This window comes from Coturnix japonica, chromosome 2, assembly GCF_054131305.1.
Source record: "Coturnix japonica strain WE chromosome 2, WE-NBRP24, whole genome shotgun sequence".
Classification (NCBI taxonomy): domain Eukaryota; kingdom Metazoa; phylum Chordata; class Aves; order Galliformes; family Phasianidae; genus Coturnix; species Coturnix japonica.
Window position 1 is genome coordinate 98,503,293 of NC_140664.1, and position 16,355 is coordinate 98,519,647.

At 36.3% G+C, this 16,355-nt stretch overlaps 1 protein-coding gene across 50 annotated transcripts in view; it reads left to right on the forward strand.

Annotated features, from left to right (window-relative positions):
* CLASP2 (cytoplasmic linker associated protein 2) overlaps window positions 1-16,355 on the forward strand; it is a 114,667-nt gene that overhangs the window by 51,742 nt on the left and 46,570 nt on the right. For all 50 annotated transcript variants that reach the window (XM_032442404.2, XM_015854125.3, XM_085540417.1 and 47 more), the window contains 8 exons: window positions 3,016-3,095; window positions 7,166-7,258; window positions 8,045-8,190; window positions 9,523-9,658; window positions 11,588-11,658; window positions 12,725-12,784; window positions 14,809-14,886; window positions 15,491-15,658. In XM_032442404.2, coding sequence (XP_032298295.2) covers window positions 3,016-3,095; window positions 7,166-7,258; window positions 8,045-8,190; window positions 9,523-9,658; window positions 11,588-11,658; window positions 12,725-12,784; window positions 14,809-14,886; window positions 15,491-15,658 — 832 coding nt within the window. The remainder of the gene's footprint in view (window positions 1-3,015; window positions 3,096-7,165; window positions 7,259-8,044; window positions 8,191-9,522; window positions 9,659-11,587; window positions 11,659-12,724; window positions 12,785-14,808; window positions 14,887-15,490; window positions 15,659-16,355) is intronic.

Here is a 16,355-nt window from a genome sequence, read left to right on the forward strand (position 1 = left end):
TTAGCAATGTTCTGGCGTCCTGTTATTTTCTTCAATTGCTTTCCTTGTGACTAGGAAGAAACTTTTTTTAGAGAAAGAAAAGGAAAAGTCATAGGGCCTCACTGAATGGTAGGAATTCTTGAATTTCACTTAAGAAGGTGTCATCTCTTAGTAGAGTGCAAGGAAAGGGTTCATTTTCTTTGCCTCTATCCCCACACACATTTGAGCTAAGATGAAAGCACTAAAGTTGGAGATGCTTAATATGCTGTAATTTTCTTCCATGTCAAGATTATTGTTTTCAGTACGTTCTCACCAGCTTCCTGACGTGGAACAAAGGCCTGCAGGTGCTTCTGTGAGCCTTTCTAAGCAGGCTGCTTGAATGTAAGAACTGGTAAAGGTAATAGTTCATAAGTAACAAGAGGATGAAATTTGTGTGTAAATGTCTTGTATGCATTGTTCATCTCTCTCAGATTCATTTGTGTTCTGTTTTTCGTCCAAGGGGGCTAAGTCCAGAAGTGACATTGATTGCTCTCCTTGCTGTTCAGTGAGGCTCTGGATTTTAGTTTATCTGCTGTGTGCTTGCAGATGTTAAATGCAGAGGGCTTACAGACCCTTGGAATTACTTATAGTGTCCTTACCTTCAGGTGTTGTGTAACTGAGTAGTAATACAGAACTTGTATAAACTGTGAAGTACAGTGGTTTTTCGTATCTCATGTCACAGGATCACTGTAGTCTTAAACAATATTTTAACAGGTTGTGAAGAAACGTGCAGTATGAGCTTCCTAAGAGCTCACTGTTTAGTGGATGTCACAGTAAGCTTTTTGACCAAAGCAGTGTGACAGGCAGAGCAGAAACCTGATATGAAGAGTTCCTCCACATTTTGAGTATTGAAAATAAAAGAACCAAGGCTTTTGATAATGTTAAAGCAATGTTTTATTCTTTAAAACTGAGGCAGCCTTCTGGCTTTTCAATTTTTTTCCTATTTACCTTTCCTGACTACTGCATTTTGGGTCTGACTGCTTCAGTACTGTGAAAACATATCATATGCCAGAATAATTTTAGGATGGAAAAATAGGGTTATGAATGGAAACGTGACTGTTTGTACCGCCTTGTTTAGTTTAGCCCGGTGATCCTGTGACAAACTCTTTCAAAGTTTCTCTCTACAAAATTCTGCACTAACCAGTGCCTCCACCCTCAGAGGAGCTCTGCAAGTTTATGTGGCAGAAACCAAGTTCTACAGCCGTTATATTTAGTTGCAGGAAAAAGCAGGCTTGTGGTACATACCAAACTGAGAAGTTTGTGCTAATTTTCAAACTTCGGTACATTTTAGTTCAATCTCTTGTCTCAAATCAGAAATTTCAGTAGCCTTTCTCAAACTTCAGGGCAGTTTTACATTGCACTGTACCTTCGCCATCATGTATGGTGATGAAGAACTAATGCAAAAAAAAAGATTGCTGTTTAGCTTCTCATTTGGACTCAAGAGGCTTCTATATCTATCTCAGGGCTGGGAGATCTACTCTGTGGCTTAGCTGGCATGTCTTGATACTGTAAATTTTCTGATTCCAAGATGACTTCCTTAAAAATGTAGGTGTTGAACAAAACTTGGAATGGGAGCTCACAGGCAGCCTCATGTTTCAGATTTTGTGTTATGTTACTGTTAGCCAGTTCTTGGTGATGGTCCAGCAGCTGCAGTTGGAGATTGTGTGTATCAGACTGCTTCTTAGATGCATGTTGAAGATCACTTTGAAAAGTGTGTCCTAGTTGTAAACTCCATCTTTTTCTCAGCTGGATAGCTCCTCATTCACTTTATTGAAGGATTTATTCCCTCTCCTCTTAGGAAGGGCAAGAAATAACTGGTTACAATTTTTGTTTTCCCCTTTGACTGCCATTGATGATTGTAACAGGTCATGTTGGGGATGCACATGGGGAAGAGTTTTATGCACAGCATATCTTTGCAGTATTTTTGAGTTCAGGCTGTCAAAATTTGTTACTTGCAGTACGATACAGAAATATTAATGTGTCTAAATTCTGGTAGGTATCATTCAAAAGTGTTGTTGAACTGAGCAGTCTCAAAGGAGTGGGAGAGAACTTAATCTGCGTAGGGGCGTTCAGATCTATTAAGTCTGTGATCTGAACCATACTTGTAGTGGATGCTCACTCTTTGAGGTACACAAGTGTACAATCCTAGCAGTGCATAGCCCTGCACTGTAAATAGATCAGCATCTGTACTCTGTGAAACTTCTGTAAAGACTGTAGCTGCCAAGTGTTTGTGTTGTCAGAAGGTCCTTATTTTTCCTTTCTGTTGGTTTCTGAGGCTTAACTTCTTTTGGTGATGTTTATTATTTGTGCTGTAGTTGGTAAAATACATCTCTTCTCTGGCTGATGTGTCCATTTCATCTGTGCTTTGTAAGCTGGGCAGAACAGTATGAGAAATGCACCTCACACTTTCTGGCTCCTAAGGAGAATTCTGGGGAGTGCAAGGTATTATGACTCATGTAGGGTACTATGTGAGATTTTTACAATTAAAAAGAAAGAAAAATGAAAGCATTAAACAAAACCAAAACAAACCACAGCCACAGAGGATTGGTTCCTTTTGGCACATGTTTTTGTGTGAAAATGAATCTTGATGAACTTTAATGACACAACTCTCACTCTGCTAAACAATTTGGAATTCTGTGCATGGGAGTGTTTGCATTATCAGGATGCGGTCCCGATCACCTTTGCAAACAGCTCCTAGAGGGTGTGTTGTAGTAAACGTATTTCTGGTTAAGCACAAATAAAAATGATAAAATTAAACCATTAACTTTGTCGTTGGAAGCTGCTCAGAATTGTTCATCCTCAAAGGATGTAAAGGGTTTTTTTTGTTTGTTTTGTAACTGTAAGGTGAAATCAGTGTTGCAGTTTTATACAGATTGAATATTCTGGCGTTTTGTGAGCTGTATTAATTGTTTGAAAACAGGTTGAAAGGTAATTCTTTCACTTTGAAAACCCTGATGTGCATTAGATTCTGTTTAACAGTATTTTATGTGTTTGTAGGTTCCTCTAAAGAAGGAGGAGCTGGAGCTGTGGATGAAGATGACTTTATTAAGGCATTTACAGACGTTCCTACTGTACAGGTAAGGTGCTGTGTATGCTAACTTTTGTTTTCAGGAATATGCCATTTACAACACTCTCTTAGCCTATTCTTACAATTCTATAGTCTTTCAACTGAGGCGTCATTACCTTTCTGTCTATGAGCACTTTAATTTACAGCCTCCATGAGAACTTATTATTTTTTTCAGTTGTTAATTAGCAAAACCCACATTTTAAAACTATGTTACAAATTCTAATTCCATTGTTTCAGCTAAAATTTGTTATTACTTTGCTTAATCTTTTCCAAGGAGCTTCTGAAAATAATTGCATGTTTCAATTTTTAATAAGAAAAACATTTCCATAATATTAGGGAAACATAGGGATTTGAAGTTTCATGGGATACGCAACTAATAATAAGCAAATAATTTTAAAAGCGGGAATTATAGTTTCAGAGACTCACACATGCTTGGTGTTTTCACATGAGTTGAGTCACCCAACATTTTGCATTTTCAAAGACTTACTTTGAATATGTTTTCTTTGAGCAGCTGAACAGTGGAAGACAACTAAAAACTCAGACAAGGCTTTAAAACACCAGAAGGATTTTGTACGACTCCCTTCTCTTGATATATACATCTGTTCTATTTTAATTTATTTTATAATGATAATGTATTTCATTGTTAAATGTCATTTTATAGATGGAAATATTGACTGATATAATGAAGAAACATGTTACCTCTGTGGTTCCTGTCTCGTTCAGCCAAAGTTTGTTTTATGCTGTAAGGGCTTTGTTTCTTCTTTGTCTCCCTGAGAATTCTGTTAAGAATTCTTTGGAGGGCAAGACGATTAATCTTCTCATATTATTTGTCTGTGTTAAGTTTACCAGAGTCACATTCCACAACACTGAAAACATGCTGCCTATAATTTGGTACTTTAATGTTTTCAGTCCTGAGCAGAGTTCTCTGATCACTCAAATTGCTTAATAACACTGGGAGAACAAAAGTGAAATACCTGGATGTCATTGTGTGTGTGTGTGATTTTTCTCTCTGATTCTGCTGGATGACTTGGGAAGGTAGGTCACTGCTTAACTGCAGAAGGTAGAGAAGAAAGACCACCTTGTCCTCACTAATAACCCCTTAGTTCAAGTGGAGAGGCAAAGGAGAATGTGTAACTGACCCAGAACAGCCTAATTTATAGCATATAAGAATCTAAGACCTACTAGCTGGTCAAAATGGTCAAAAAATGAAAAAAACCACCCCACAATCTGAGCCCACACAGATGACTATGGAAGGGAGAAGTTTTTCTAAGAAAAAACTGGGAAAAACTGGGTAGAATTGCAGTGTGCCTGCTTGTTTTAAAGTCAAATTCTGTTAGACAGAATGGATAGAGGCATTGTTTCTGTGTTGCTGGGCCTGTTCCCATTACAACTGTGTGGGTTTTAGTAGAGGTTTCAATAAAAACAAGGGAGGAAAATTTATTATGGAAATACAGGTCCGATCCTGAATTAAGTTTCTGAGCACCTGAATTAATCAGATAAATTTAGAGTGTTTTTTGTGTGTTTTTAACTTGCTCCTAAAAACCTTCAGTGGTGATTCTGCTTTTCCAGTAATCTAGTCAAATGCCTATGTTCATCATCTTTAAGGAATATCTTCTTGTTTGCTCCTGTCAAGTTTGTAATTCTGACTTGGAAATACTTCCTGTCTAAATAGTTATTTCTTTAATTTGTGTTTGAACATTAGTTTTTCTGCCTTCAATGTGGCATTTACCATTTCTGCTGTGCGTGCATGTTACCCTCCAGTGGATAATTGCAGCCCGAAAAGAAGATAGAACCATCGCACTGTATCTCAAAATAACCTTTTTGCTAATGAGTTCTTTACTTACTGCACTGTGATAGACTGTGCTTCTGTATTTAGATTACAAACTGAGTAGTTTCACAGCTCTTTTTTCACTTATGTTGAACTGGAAGCAGAAAATTCAGTTGTCATGTTGAGAGGAATAATATCCATTAATAACTACATTCTTTTTCCAAAGCGAATTTGTTTGCATAAACATCCAACATTGAGACTTATAAAAAAAAGAAAGTATAATTGTTGTCTATGCACAAATTTTCACAGAAGTATAAAGCATCATTAATCAAAGGCAGGGAAAAAAAGGTTAAAACCAGTTTTTGTTTTGAAACTACATATGGAGAATATGCTTGGGATTTTTAGTGGAAAAATTTTAATTTCTTTTTAATTAAAGTTATGCCGCTTACTAAATCGCTCCTTTAAAAGACAATTTGAATTTGGTTAGACCCAATTCTATTTTTTGCCGGGTAATCAAAATATTAAATTCTTTGCCTAGGCATGCAGGTAGGTCATTGTACATGGTGCTTCTGCTCTTGTTTATTGCCTAGCAGTTATAATCCCATGGCTTTAAATACAGCTCATGGACTCAGATTCCCCATCAGCTGAGAACAGAAATTGGCCTGTTTTTGAAGGCCCTCTCAGTGACACAGTTTTACCAGAGTCTCAGACTAAGCTTAATGTGTACACCAAGAGATCCTAGTTTGCTGCTGCCAAAAGGTATGATTGTTCATCCCTTGTGGTTGTGTTTTATTGTTGGGATAAGTTGGCATGGGCTGCTAAATTGACATATAGAAAGATATGTTGAATTAGGAACAAGACGTAGCAAGGTGGGTGGTGGCAAAGAGGAAACCCAAGGAGCTTGGATTCCTACCCTGCTTATCAGACTACTCAAATATACAGGTGTTATTTAGCATGGATATTTTCCACATCCTAAGTACTGCAGCATGAAATACTGTTTCATGCCTTCATTACTGTTGTTCTGTTACCAAAGCATAGGAGGAAAGGTAGAAATTAGTCTGCTGTAGCTACTGTAACTATACTGAACAGTTAGTTCAGCGTACTCAGTGTTGGAAAGTTGGTTGGTTGAAGTTGCACAGGAAAATAAAGATTTGGCTTAACTGTAAAACAGAATTTCTAAATCTTCTTCAGAATAAAATGAAAGATCTGTGTTTAAGGGACCAGCATAAAAGTTCATGCAAAACAGTGTTCCTAACCTCTGATCCTCATTTCCACCACACACTCTGCACTCTTGAACATACGAAAATAATACCGTGCATTTAAGCAGGTAATTAGTGAGAAACAGTTACTAATGTTGAGTTTCTACATAAGTTCTAGCGTTCGCTTCCACTTTATAGGGCATAGGTCTCCTGGAAGTCCTGCAGAATATCTGGCAGTCCAACGTGGATGTCTTGTTCAGTACCAGATGCCTGTGTCTGGGCAACTGAATGTAGTTCAGCGTGTTTATATAAACAGCTTTGGATGCGAGAAACTGGAAGTCTTAAGCTTAAAATGTTATTGGAAAAAAATTCTGACCAGATCAGTTTTCAATAATTTTTTTCTTATCTCCATATTATTCTGAAGCTGGGGATAAAACAGAAAAAATCCTTAAATTTTGTATGCAAGAGTATTCCATATGAACTGTCTCCACTTATTCTCATACTTAAATCTGATAAGAATGTATTACCTATATCAACATGACTTCTCTCTCTCTCTGTGCATATATATATATATATATGTATATATATGTATATATATATATATATAAAATCATTTTTTACAACTTTTTTATTTTGATGTTACCTAGCAGCCAGTCAGGTCTTTTTGTAGAGTCGCACACTCTGAGGATGAGTTGCTATTCCAAGAGATTTACAATCAGATGGTTGATTACCATTTGTGTCAGTGGGTATGAGAATGAAATTGAAGTGCAACAGATTATTTAACCTCTGCTCATAGTGAATTACAACCTGAAAGAAAAAAAATAGGGCAAAAAAACCCAACAACAAGGTAATGAAATTCTTAGGAAAGGTGAATTTCGATCGAAAGGTGAAATCTTGGGGAAAATATTGATACTTCTTTCCTGTTAGTGAGCATTCACTACTTGCGTTATCCTTAATATTTGCTTTAAATTGGTTTTAATACCACTGGCATAGTTCTCTGGAGTTGTATAACAAGGGCAAGATTTTCAGAGTTGTAGTGGAATTTTCAGTCTTTTTAAACTGCTTCCTTCATCATGCTAACTGGAGATTTTTCTGTTCTTTTTAATGTTCTAGATCTATTCTAGTCGAGAACTTGAAGAAACATTGAACAAAATCAGGGAAATCCTCTCAGATGACAAACACGATTGGGATCAGCGAACCAATGCGGTAAACATTTGATCTGATTTCAAGCGTAGGTGCTTGTATGTATGTATGTGACTGCATGTTTTAAAGTGCTTTTCTTAGTGATAATACAAAAGACAATTTAATTTTACGTTTTAAAAACGAGTTTCTATGTATCAAGTCATTTCAGAATAAGCTTTAAACACGTGTTTTTTAAAGGACTGGAATATATTTCTGTTGACATTTGAGTGGAAGCTTTTAGAAAAGCCCCCAATTGTTCATACTTTTTTTTCTTTATTTCTTCAAGATTACATACTCTGCAGGTAAACCGCTAGCATTGGTACCTCTTGTATGGCTATAATAGATTTACTTATGGAATTAAAATATTGCATCTATATTCTTCATCTAGTTTACAGTATCTTAACAACCATTCAGAAACAGGTATATGAACATAGTTCTGTATTTGTAGACTGAGATCTAAGACTTTCTATCAACAGAATTTACTTAATTATTTCTTTATAACTGTTTTAAAATTACTTCCATATACTTGAAAATATGATTTGTTTCTTAAAGCAAATCATTCCTTGTTGTTGACTAACATAATGTTCCTATTTTGTGGAATTAGACTTTGCTGGAGACAGGCACACTTTTCATACACTTAAACATTTTCATGTGTGGTTGTCTCAAGACCTACCTTAAACTTTGAAACTGGAGTTATACATTATGTACAGTTTAACAATAATTTGATATTCCTAAAAGCTATTATTATTTTTAAAGAGAATATGTATTAGTAGTTATTAGTAGCTAAACTAAATGCCTTAAATTTTTTAGCTCAAGAAAGTTCGGTCATTGCTTGTTGCTGGAGCTGCACAGTATGATGGATTTTTCCAGCATTTACGGTTGTTGGACGGTGCATTTAAGCTGTCAGCCAAGGATCTCAGATCCCAGGTGGTTAGAGAAGCATGTATTACTGTAGCGTAAGTATAGTTTTACATTTGTTTGTGTACATTGCTAGATTTTAGTGTGAATTTGACTGGAAAGTCCTTTACCACTGTTGCAGGAAAGATCGTCTTGCTGGGCTACTCTACACTATTGCTGATAATAGAGTCAAGGTCTGTAGCTACAGAGAAAACATAAAAGAAACATTTCTAATTAATTTGTTGTTGCAGGTGATAAATATAGTTAATAATCTCTGTAAAACATTGTATGTGAAGAGGAAGTTGCCATCACTAAACCAAGTACTTAATGTTAGTACAAACTGCAGTAGGCACTGCTGTAATGTTGGGAATTAATCTTAAAAGCACTTAAGTGTGAGTTTTTGGTATAGGACTTTACTGTGACTATAAGGGTGAGCTGCAGGGTGTTTTATGTCCTTCCACTGAGATGCAATTAAAAAGCTAAAATTCAAGTGAAAGCTTAAATGGAACTTCACATGCTTTGATGAGGCAATAATCTTTAATTTTAGTGACAGTCTTAAGAGCCCTGACTAACAGAATTAAGACGTCTGGCCTCATTATTTCTGGGAATGAGGGGGGGAAGGTCCTGTGTTTACAGCAGGGCAGTTTTTCCTACTTCTGTCTTTTCTCGGGATTTTTGCCCTTTTTAAAGGCATTAATGTACCCTCTGGTATGCAGCGGCTGTGTATGTCCCAGAATTCACCCTTGCTCTTTTGGCCTTATAATAGAACAGGCCAGAGAATGCTGCTGGAGCATAGAATGATTCTTGCCAGGGAAATTCAGGGTTTGAGAAAAGGATTTTTTGTTTCCTAGCATGAAGTCAGTAGTAGAGTAAGCATACTGTGTAATGTCCTTATCCAGACCTAAAAGTTAGGAATTTTTCATGATCCCTAAAACAATGTTATAATATTTGTTGTCACTTCCAGATTCTTTTTATATATGCAGTCTGCCTGCATGGAAGCATTTGTTGTCACCGCTGGGCAATGATGTTATTTCGTGTTGTATTTATTAATGCTAAAACCATAATGTTGAAAAAATGAAAAAGAGTACACTTTTATGGATAACTTACTATGATCAACTCAGTTTTGCCAGCGTTTTGATGAGAATATTAGCTTTTCAGATTGTGGTATTTGTTTTTCATTAAGAAATAAAGTTACATAGTTAAGCCTTCTAATGTGTCTGCTAAGTAATAAAAATGCTTGTCAAATCCTACATTTCCAGTGAGGCAAAGACTTGGAAATAACTAAATTGAGAATTTCTGCTGTTTAATGTTAAAGCAGCAAAATTCATTGTCCATTTTAGGTAACTAAAATTAATTCTAACTAAGTAATCTCTATCTTTTTTCCTATATAGGCATCTTTCAACTGTTTTGGGAAACAAGTTTGATCATGGCGCTGAAGCTATTGTGCCTACTCTTTTTAATCTGGTTCCCAACAGCGCCAAAGTGATGGCAACTTCTGGGTGTGCAGCCATTAGATTCATTATTCGGGTAGGTGTTCCACTTCAGTTGTGCTTGCTAGAAATAGTCAGATAGCTGCTTTTACTTGAGGTATTTCCAAACTGGTCATATAAGAATTAATAATAATTTTTAAAGGCTGTTTAACACTGGATAAATAATTTTTCTGCTGAGAAAACAAATACTGTTTATTGTTACCATGATAATGTTGTTCCATGCCGAAGATTATCAGTATGAAATCAGGTCTATTTTCATGATTTTTACAGTCTTACTCATACTTAAAAAAAAAAAAAAAATACACAAAAAAAGGCAGTTTTAGAAGTTAACTGACCTTTTGCAAAGGACAGAGTAAGCTACCAGTCAGTAAGCTTATAACAGACTATTGGGAAGATTTCTTTTCACAAGAGAATTATCATTTACAACACATCTAGTATCAATATGTAAATATATTGATATGTAGCATTAATGTACATTAATATATGTCTAATATATATATGTAACGATATAATTTATAAATACAAAGTTAATATTTATTTCATGGAGTTCATAATAGAATGCTGAAGAACTGAAGTATAGATAAGTTCAGAAGGCAGAAGTTCATCGGAGAAAAGTGCAACAGAGATTTGCAGTTCCTGAGTTTGAGAACTTTCTAAGCTTTTGATTCCTTAAAGCTGTAACTCTTAGAGGAGAATACTGTATGCTTTGGTTTTTTTTGTTGTCTGTTCCTTAAGCACCTACTAACAACCTGTGTCTGAACCAACATACTTAAGCGGACTTCTGGAACTTGTACCGCCATATTTATGTTTTGCTTTTGAGTCCTTTGTCAAATATTCCAGAAAGTACAGAGTTGATGTCTCTGCAGATTTGGAACGTGGAAGTGTCATATATGAAACCATTTTCTCTCCATTACTGCTTGTTGTTCTCTTGTAGCAGTCACACGCCACTTAAAACTATGGAATCATAAAGAAAAAAACAGTAGGAACAAATGCAGCTGCTAGGCTTTCCTGGGTTTAAGGACTCATTCCGTGCTAGTTCTGAAGTTGGCAGTACTGTGAGAGCTGATATTTCTTTGTCTCTATCCTGTAACAATAACCTAAGGAGAGAAGAGTGATACATGAGATATTAACAATTGTTCAGAACTTTAGCTTTGAAGCAGGTTCTGTAGACTTAAACTCTGGCAAAACAGGGGGAGCTGTCATGCAAGTTATCTGATGTATTGATTCCAGAAAGGAATAAAGAAATTAACAGCAAATGCATTTGTTTAACCATATGACTTGGAATTAAAATGGTAATGCTTGATGTCGAAAATAAGATGAGCTGAAGTAAGGCTCTTTTAATTCCGGATTAAATTATTGCATCTGGATTTAATGTAACGTATCTTAAACAATTCAGATAATAGTTCAAGGATTTCCTTTTCCCACAAGAATATAAAGTGTTTACATTTAGATTTCATACATGGATTTGTTTATATTGTATGCCATACCTTTATTGTTCTATTAACATATTTTGCATTAAAAAGAACTTGATGTTTTTAATGTTAACCGTATTGATTGAACCTTAAAAGAGAGCTCATAGTTTTCGGGTTTCTTTTTGCTCCATAACTCAGATTGTAAGACTGCTGTGCCTGTATTTTTCCTTCAGGAAAAACAAATGAACAGAAGTCTGTTTAGAACTCGTGTGAGGAGAAAGTTGCGTTTGATCCTTCAGACATGACTTTACACAGCTAAACACTGCATATCGTGGTGTGGTTGTTGACTCTTGTTAGAAGCACGTTTTCCTTGATATTGTTGGAATGAAAAAAAGCTTAATAAATGCGTTTGCTAATAGTAGTCTCTTCTATATAGTTTCACCGATAGTTGTAAGAGACCAATTGTAATTTGTACTGTTTCTAATTCTATTTATTTATTACTGTATGAATTCAGAAACACTTTTGTCATTAACTACTTTGTTTACTTTTTTCAGCATACTCACGTGCCCCGACTCATACCTTTAATAACAAGCAACTGTACCTCAAAATCGGTTGCCGTTAGAAGGTATGCTACAATATACTCAAATAGCAAATTGTTGAAGTTGTTGCTTTCTAAATATGATAATTGTTTGTTGGAAGTACACGGTTTTAAATACGTTTAGCCGTCAGCTCTCAGTACAAGGAACATGGTTTCAGTTCATAATCCAGTGCACATCAGTGAAGGCAGCCAAAATTGTATTTTCATACTGAGTTACTGCCTTTGTAAAGAAAAGAAGAACTTCTAATCCTTTTAGGGTTGGGATTTTTTTTTTTTTTGCCATGCTTTAGTCATGTCCAAGTCATTTGGCCAGAAGAAAGATGATATAAAACAGGGCTAAGGTAAAAAAAAATATCCAGAAAATGTAAGAGTTTGATACCGTAGATTCCACTACCTTTTGGAAGTCTCAGTTATCTACACACCTTCCTGATCTGTGCCAGTTTGATTTGTTTACGAGGATCTAGTTTCAGATGTATTTCAGAATATGCATTTGCTGATGTGTTTCTGCTGTGTTGTCAGGTATTCTGAATTAATAATAAATACAGTTAAATAACTTAATATATTCAGTGCCAGAAAATACTGAGGACTGCATTCTGTGTGTATGTCCCCATGTTAATGGTGTCATGATTTCCTTGATGGTACGTACTTCATGATGACTTGTGAAAGGATGGGAATAATTTTTGGGACAGAAAAACATTGCTGGGTCAACATTATGGTGTCACTTAATAGTTGAATTTTTAAAGTATTGATATATTATTTTCTAATACTAAGATGTTACAGTTTGTGCAAGTTTTAAATTACTGATGACTTGTATGTGGAATCTAATAAAACTAACAGCATTGTGTAATAACATGACTTGAACTAAGGAAGTTCAAATTTCTGAAGTTTAAAGTTGTGTTAGCTTGCATCTTTGCTTTCTGTACCGATTATTTTGACCTTACAATAAGCAGATCAGTGTCCTGATTTGACAGGTAAGCATGCTTTTATGTTAAGTATTTATTCCCTCAAAGTGAAAACAGTGAAGTTTCTGTGTATTCTACAAGCATGTTAGAGAAATGAGTATTAATTAAAACGTTTTATTCTGTCTTCTTAGGCGATCCTTTGAATTTTTAGACCTGTTATTACAAGAGTGGCAAACGCATTCTTTGGAAAGGTATTGGCCAGTACATTTTTTCCCCAGTAATGATCTGCTAACGAATATTGGTACAGAAGTTTTGCTGTTGAATCCCTGAATTGCTTCTGTTGTTGAATGTTAGCCAGCCTTTCTAGCACAGCAGTTCATGTGGCTTGTTTAGATACTAGGGAGTAGGAAATCCGTATGCTTCTGCCTCTTCTTACCTTCTCCCTCTATTCCTATATTGCATATGAGCAATTGTTCTTCATCTGAAGAAGTTAGTGAATCCTTTTCTTTCTGTCCATACTGGAGCTTGTCTGAGTTTTACCAAAGATCTCATGTAGAGGCATTTCTGCAGTGAGACAGTTTCTGCCCTGCCAGTTCTGCTGAGAGGTGCTCAAGCTTCACTGTGATGCCCTCATCAACATGTGATGCCCTTGAGCAGCCAGAGCAGACGTCACTGACCAGCTCTTGCAGCAGTAGATGTTCAAACATCAGTCAAGTAGCAAAGAAAATATCAGTCTCTTCGCAGTTGGTTACCATACACTGCAAGTGCTCTATGATTTTAGTAGCACAGCTTCTGCAAGGCATTAGCTGTGTATCTGGTGATGCTCTGCAGTATCAGTAATCTCCCAGGATCTGCCCTAAATGACATTAAGTGCATTTTGCTGATGACATAAAAGAGGAAATTTTCAACCCCCATTTGGTTCCTTTGCTTTTACTGGTTATTCTAGAAATGTAGAAAGCAAGCTAACAAGGTCAGTCAGTGATGTACTTCAGGCATTTTAAATCACACTCCTCCCTACAGGATCATATGCTTTATCTGTCACAGAAAGGCTTGGTCTGGAGATGTTGTCTGGATGTGGGATTTAAGTGTATGCTACTTTTGAGGATGCCACTAAATTGGAGGAGCTGTTGACTCTCCTAAAAGCAGACAGATCTTAGAACCGTGGAATCATATAATCACAAAGGTTGGAAAAGAGCTCAAGGGTCATCTGATCCAATAGCTCACCTGCCACCAATATTTTCCCACTAAGCCATGTCCCTTAGTACCATGTCTAAACGTCTTGAACATCTTGACAAATGTGATGGCTGACCTATTGCCAAGGGCATGAAGTCGAATTAAGAACAAGTGCTAAATCCTGCACCTGGTGTGGGACAAGCCCAGGACATATGTGCAGTCTTGAGGACAAGAGGCAAAAGAGCTGTCCTACAAAAGGGGGTGTGGGGTTCTGGCTGATGGCAAGTTGAGTACAAGAAAGCATTGTGCCGTGACAGCCATGAGGGCCAGCTGTACCCAGGGGTGGTGTGTCAGGCCCACACTACCAGCTGGGAGAGGTAAGGGGTTGTTCCGCTGTGCTCTGTGCTGAGCAGCCTCACCTCCAGCACTGGGTACTGGTTTGAGCACCACAGTGTAATCTAAGGATTAGGAGCAGGTGCTTTGCCAGAAGATAATGGGCATGGAACAGGCTGCCCATGATAGTGTTCAGTGGCACTGAACTTGCCAGAGTTCAGGAAGCATCTAAACAATGCTCTCAGGCATAGGGTTAGAATTTTGGGTTGTCCTCTGTCCAGGAGTTGGACGTGGTGATTCTTGTAGATGCCTTCCATCGTGGTATATAGTTTGGTTCTTCGAGAGACTTTGATCCAAGGAAGCAAACTATTGAAATATCCATGTATTTACACATAGACAGCATTTCAGTAAAGCATCTTAAAATACTGTTTACAGAAAACAAGAGCTGCATTTTCATTTGTTTGTTTTGTTTTATTTTTTTTAAAACTGCATTTGTCTGCCTTTGCTGTAGCCTTTGCTTTTTTAGAAGACGTAGTTTCTACCTTCAGAAAAGGAAATAGCTGGGAAACCTACTTAAGCCCCTCCAGCAGGTGCAGTTACATCATCAGTATGCTTAAGTATTTGTTTACTTCATACCTTAGAACTTCTCTCTCTGCTTTCTTTTTTATTTTTTACTTTATTATATATTAATTATTTAAACTTTACTACTTACTTTAGAATTGAATTTGGAGGAGCAAAATAGTTTGAGGAATGTTTGTTTGTCTTCTAGGCATGCAGCAGTCTTAGTTGAAACGATCAAGAAGGGCATTCACGATGCTGATGCGGAAGCAAGAGTGGAGGCAAGGAAGTAAGTTTGTACTACTTTTTGCTCTGAAAATTTGTAGATTTTACATAAGGGTGTTGAAGGGTGACAAGACGTAATGCACTAGCCACATTTGATAGCTCACCTGTAAAGAAAAGGGCATAAGTTAAATTGCAAAGTTACATTTCTGTTCTCAGAGTCAGAATTAACATCTGATTTCTATTGTAAGATAAATACTCTAAAGTTAGAGGCAGTTGTTGCCTTCTTAAGGTATTTGCAGATTCCTGTGAAACAGGAGAAAGGATGTTTAATATTCCTGTATAATCGTGCTTTTTTCCCCCCCATAAATGAAATTATAAAAAAATTGTTCAGTGTTTTCACTGGTTTAGGCCAGAGTAGAATTTCTGTTCCTTACCCTTAGAGTCAATAAGTGAGTGGAGAATTTCAGAGGACAGAGAGACTCAGTTATTTTTGAGAAGATATTTTAGGTCACTTTAATTGGCTCCTTAGTGAGCTGGTGAGTTTATTTCACACTCTGTGTCTTTTCAATTGAAGTTCCTTTTGCTCTCATCCCTTGTAATCTTTTAACATCCTGACTATATTTTGAAGAAAATGAAGAATTACAGTCGGTTCTTTTCTTTTTTTACAGGGCTTATTTGGGTCTTAGAAATCACTTTCCTAGTGAAGCAGAGACTCTGTACAATTCCCTTGAGCCACCTTATCAAAGAAGCCTCCAGACGTACTTGAAGAATTCTGGCAGTATAGCATCTCTCCCTCAGTCAGACAGGTCATCTTCCAGCTCACAGGAGAGCCTCAAGTAAGGGTCACTTACCTATATATTATTGTCTGAACAAATTATTTTGTTCTTAATGAAAATGTTATTCAGATATGATGAATTACTCTTGTTTAAGTTAATCAGTATTGCTTACCTGAAAATTAAAAGTGTTGTTAAAACATGTTTTAATGACTTGCTAGTAATGTTAAAAACTAAGTTACATAGAAATTAAGATTTTAAGATACTCTTAAACTGCCAAGTGTTATTTCCTGTTGTACTGCAGGGTATGTAAGTTTCCAGGTATTTGAACTTAAATACTAGAGAAAGGAAGGGGTAGAACAATAAACAAAAGTAGTCGCAATGCAGGAAATGTATTTTTAGTTGAGTTTTGAGTAATTTGGTGTTATTTTCCTTGTGTTGCACAAAACTTAAGTTTTTAGCTTCTAGCATTATTAACAAGTTCTCCCTATGTTTACTAATCTAGGAAATAGGGACGTGCTTTTACTGTGTCCAATTCTCCATGATTTTTGACTTAGCTGTACTTGCAGATCTCCTGGATTATTGATTAAAAATAATTGTAGAGGAGATTTATGGGGTGAAAGAATCTGATGACTGGTCCCTGCAAAACAAGCTCTATTTGAAACTTTTTAAATGAAATGTCATTTGCTGTAGATTCTGTAAGCAATGAAATTATATATAACAGTTGTCTAGGACTTTCTGGAGCTCATTCTAAGATCAG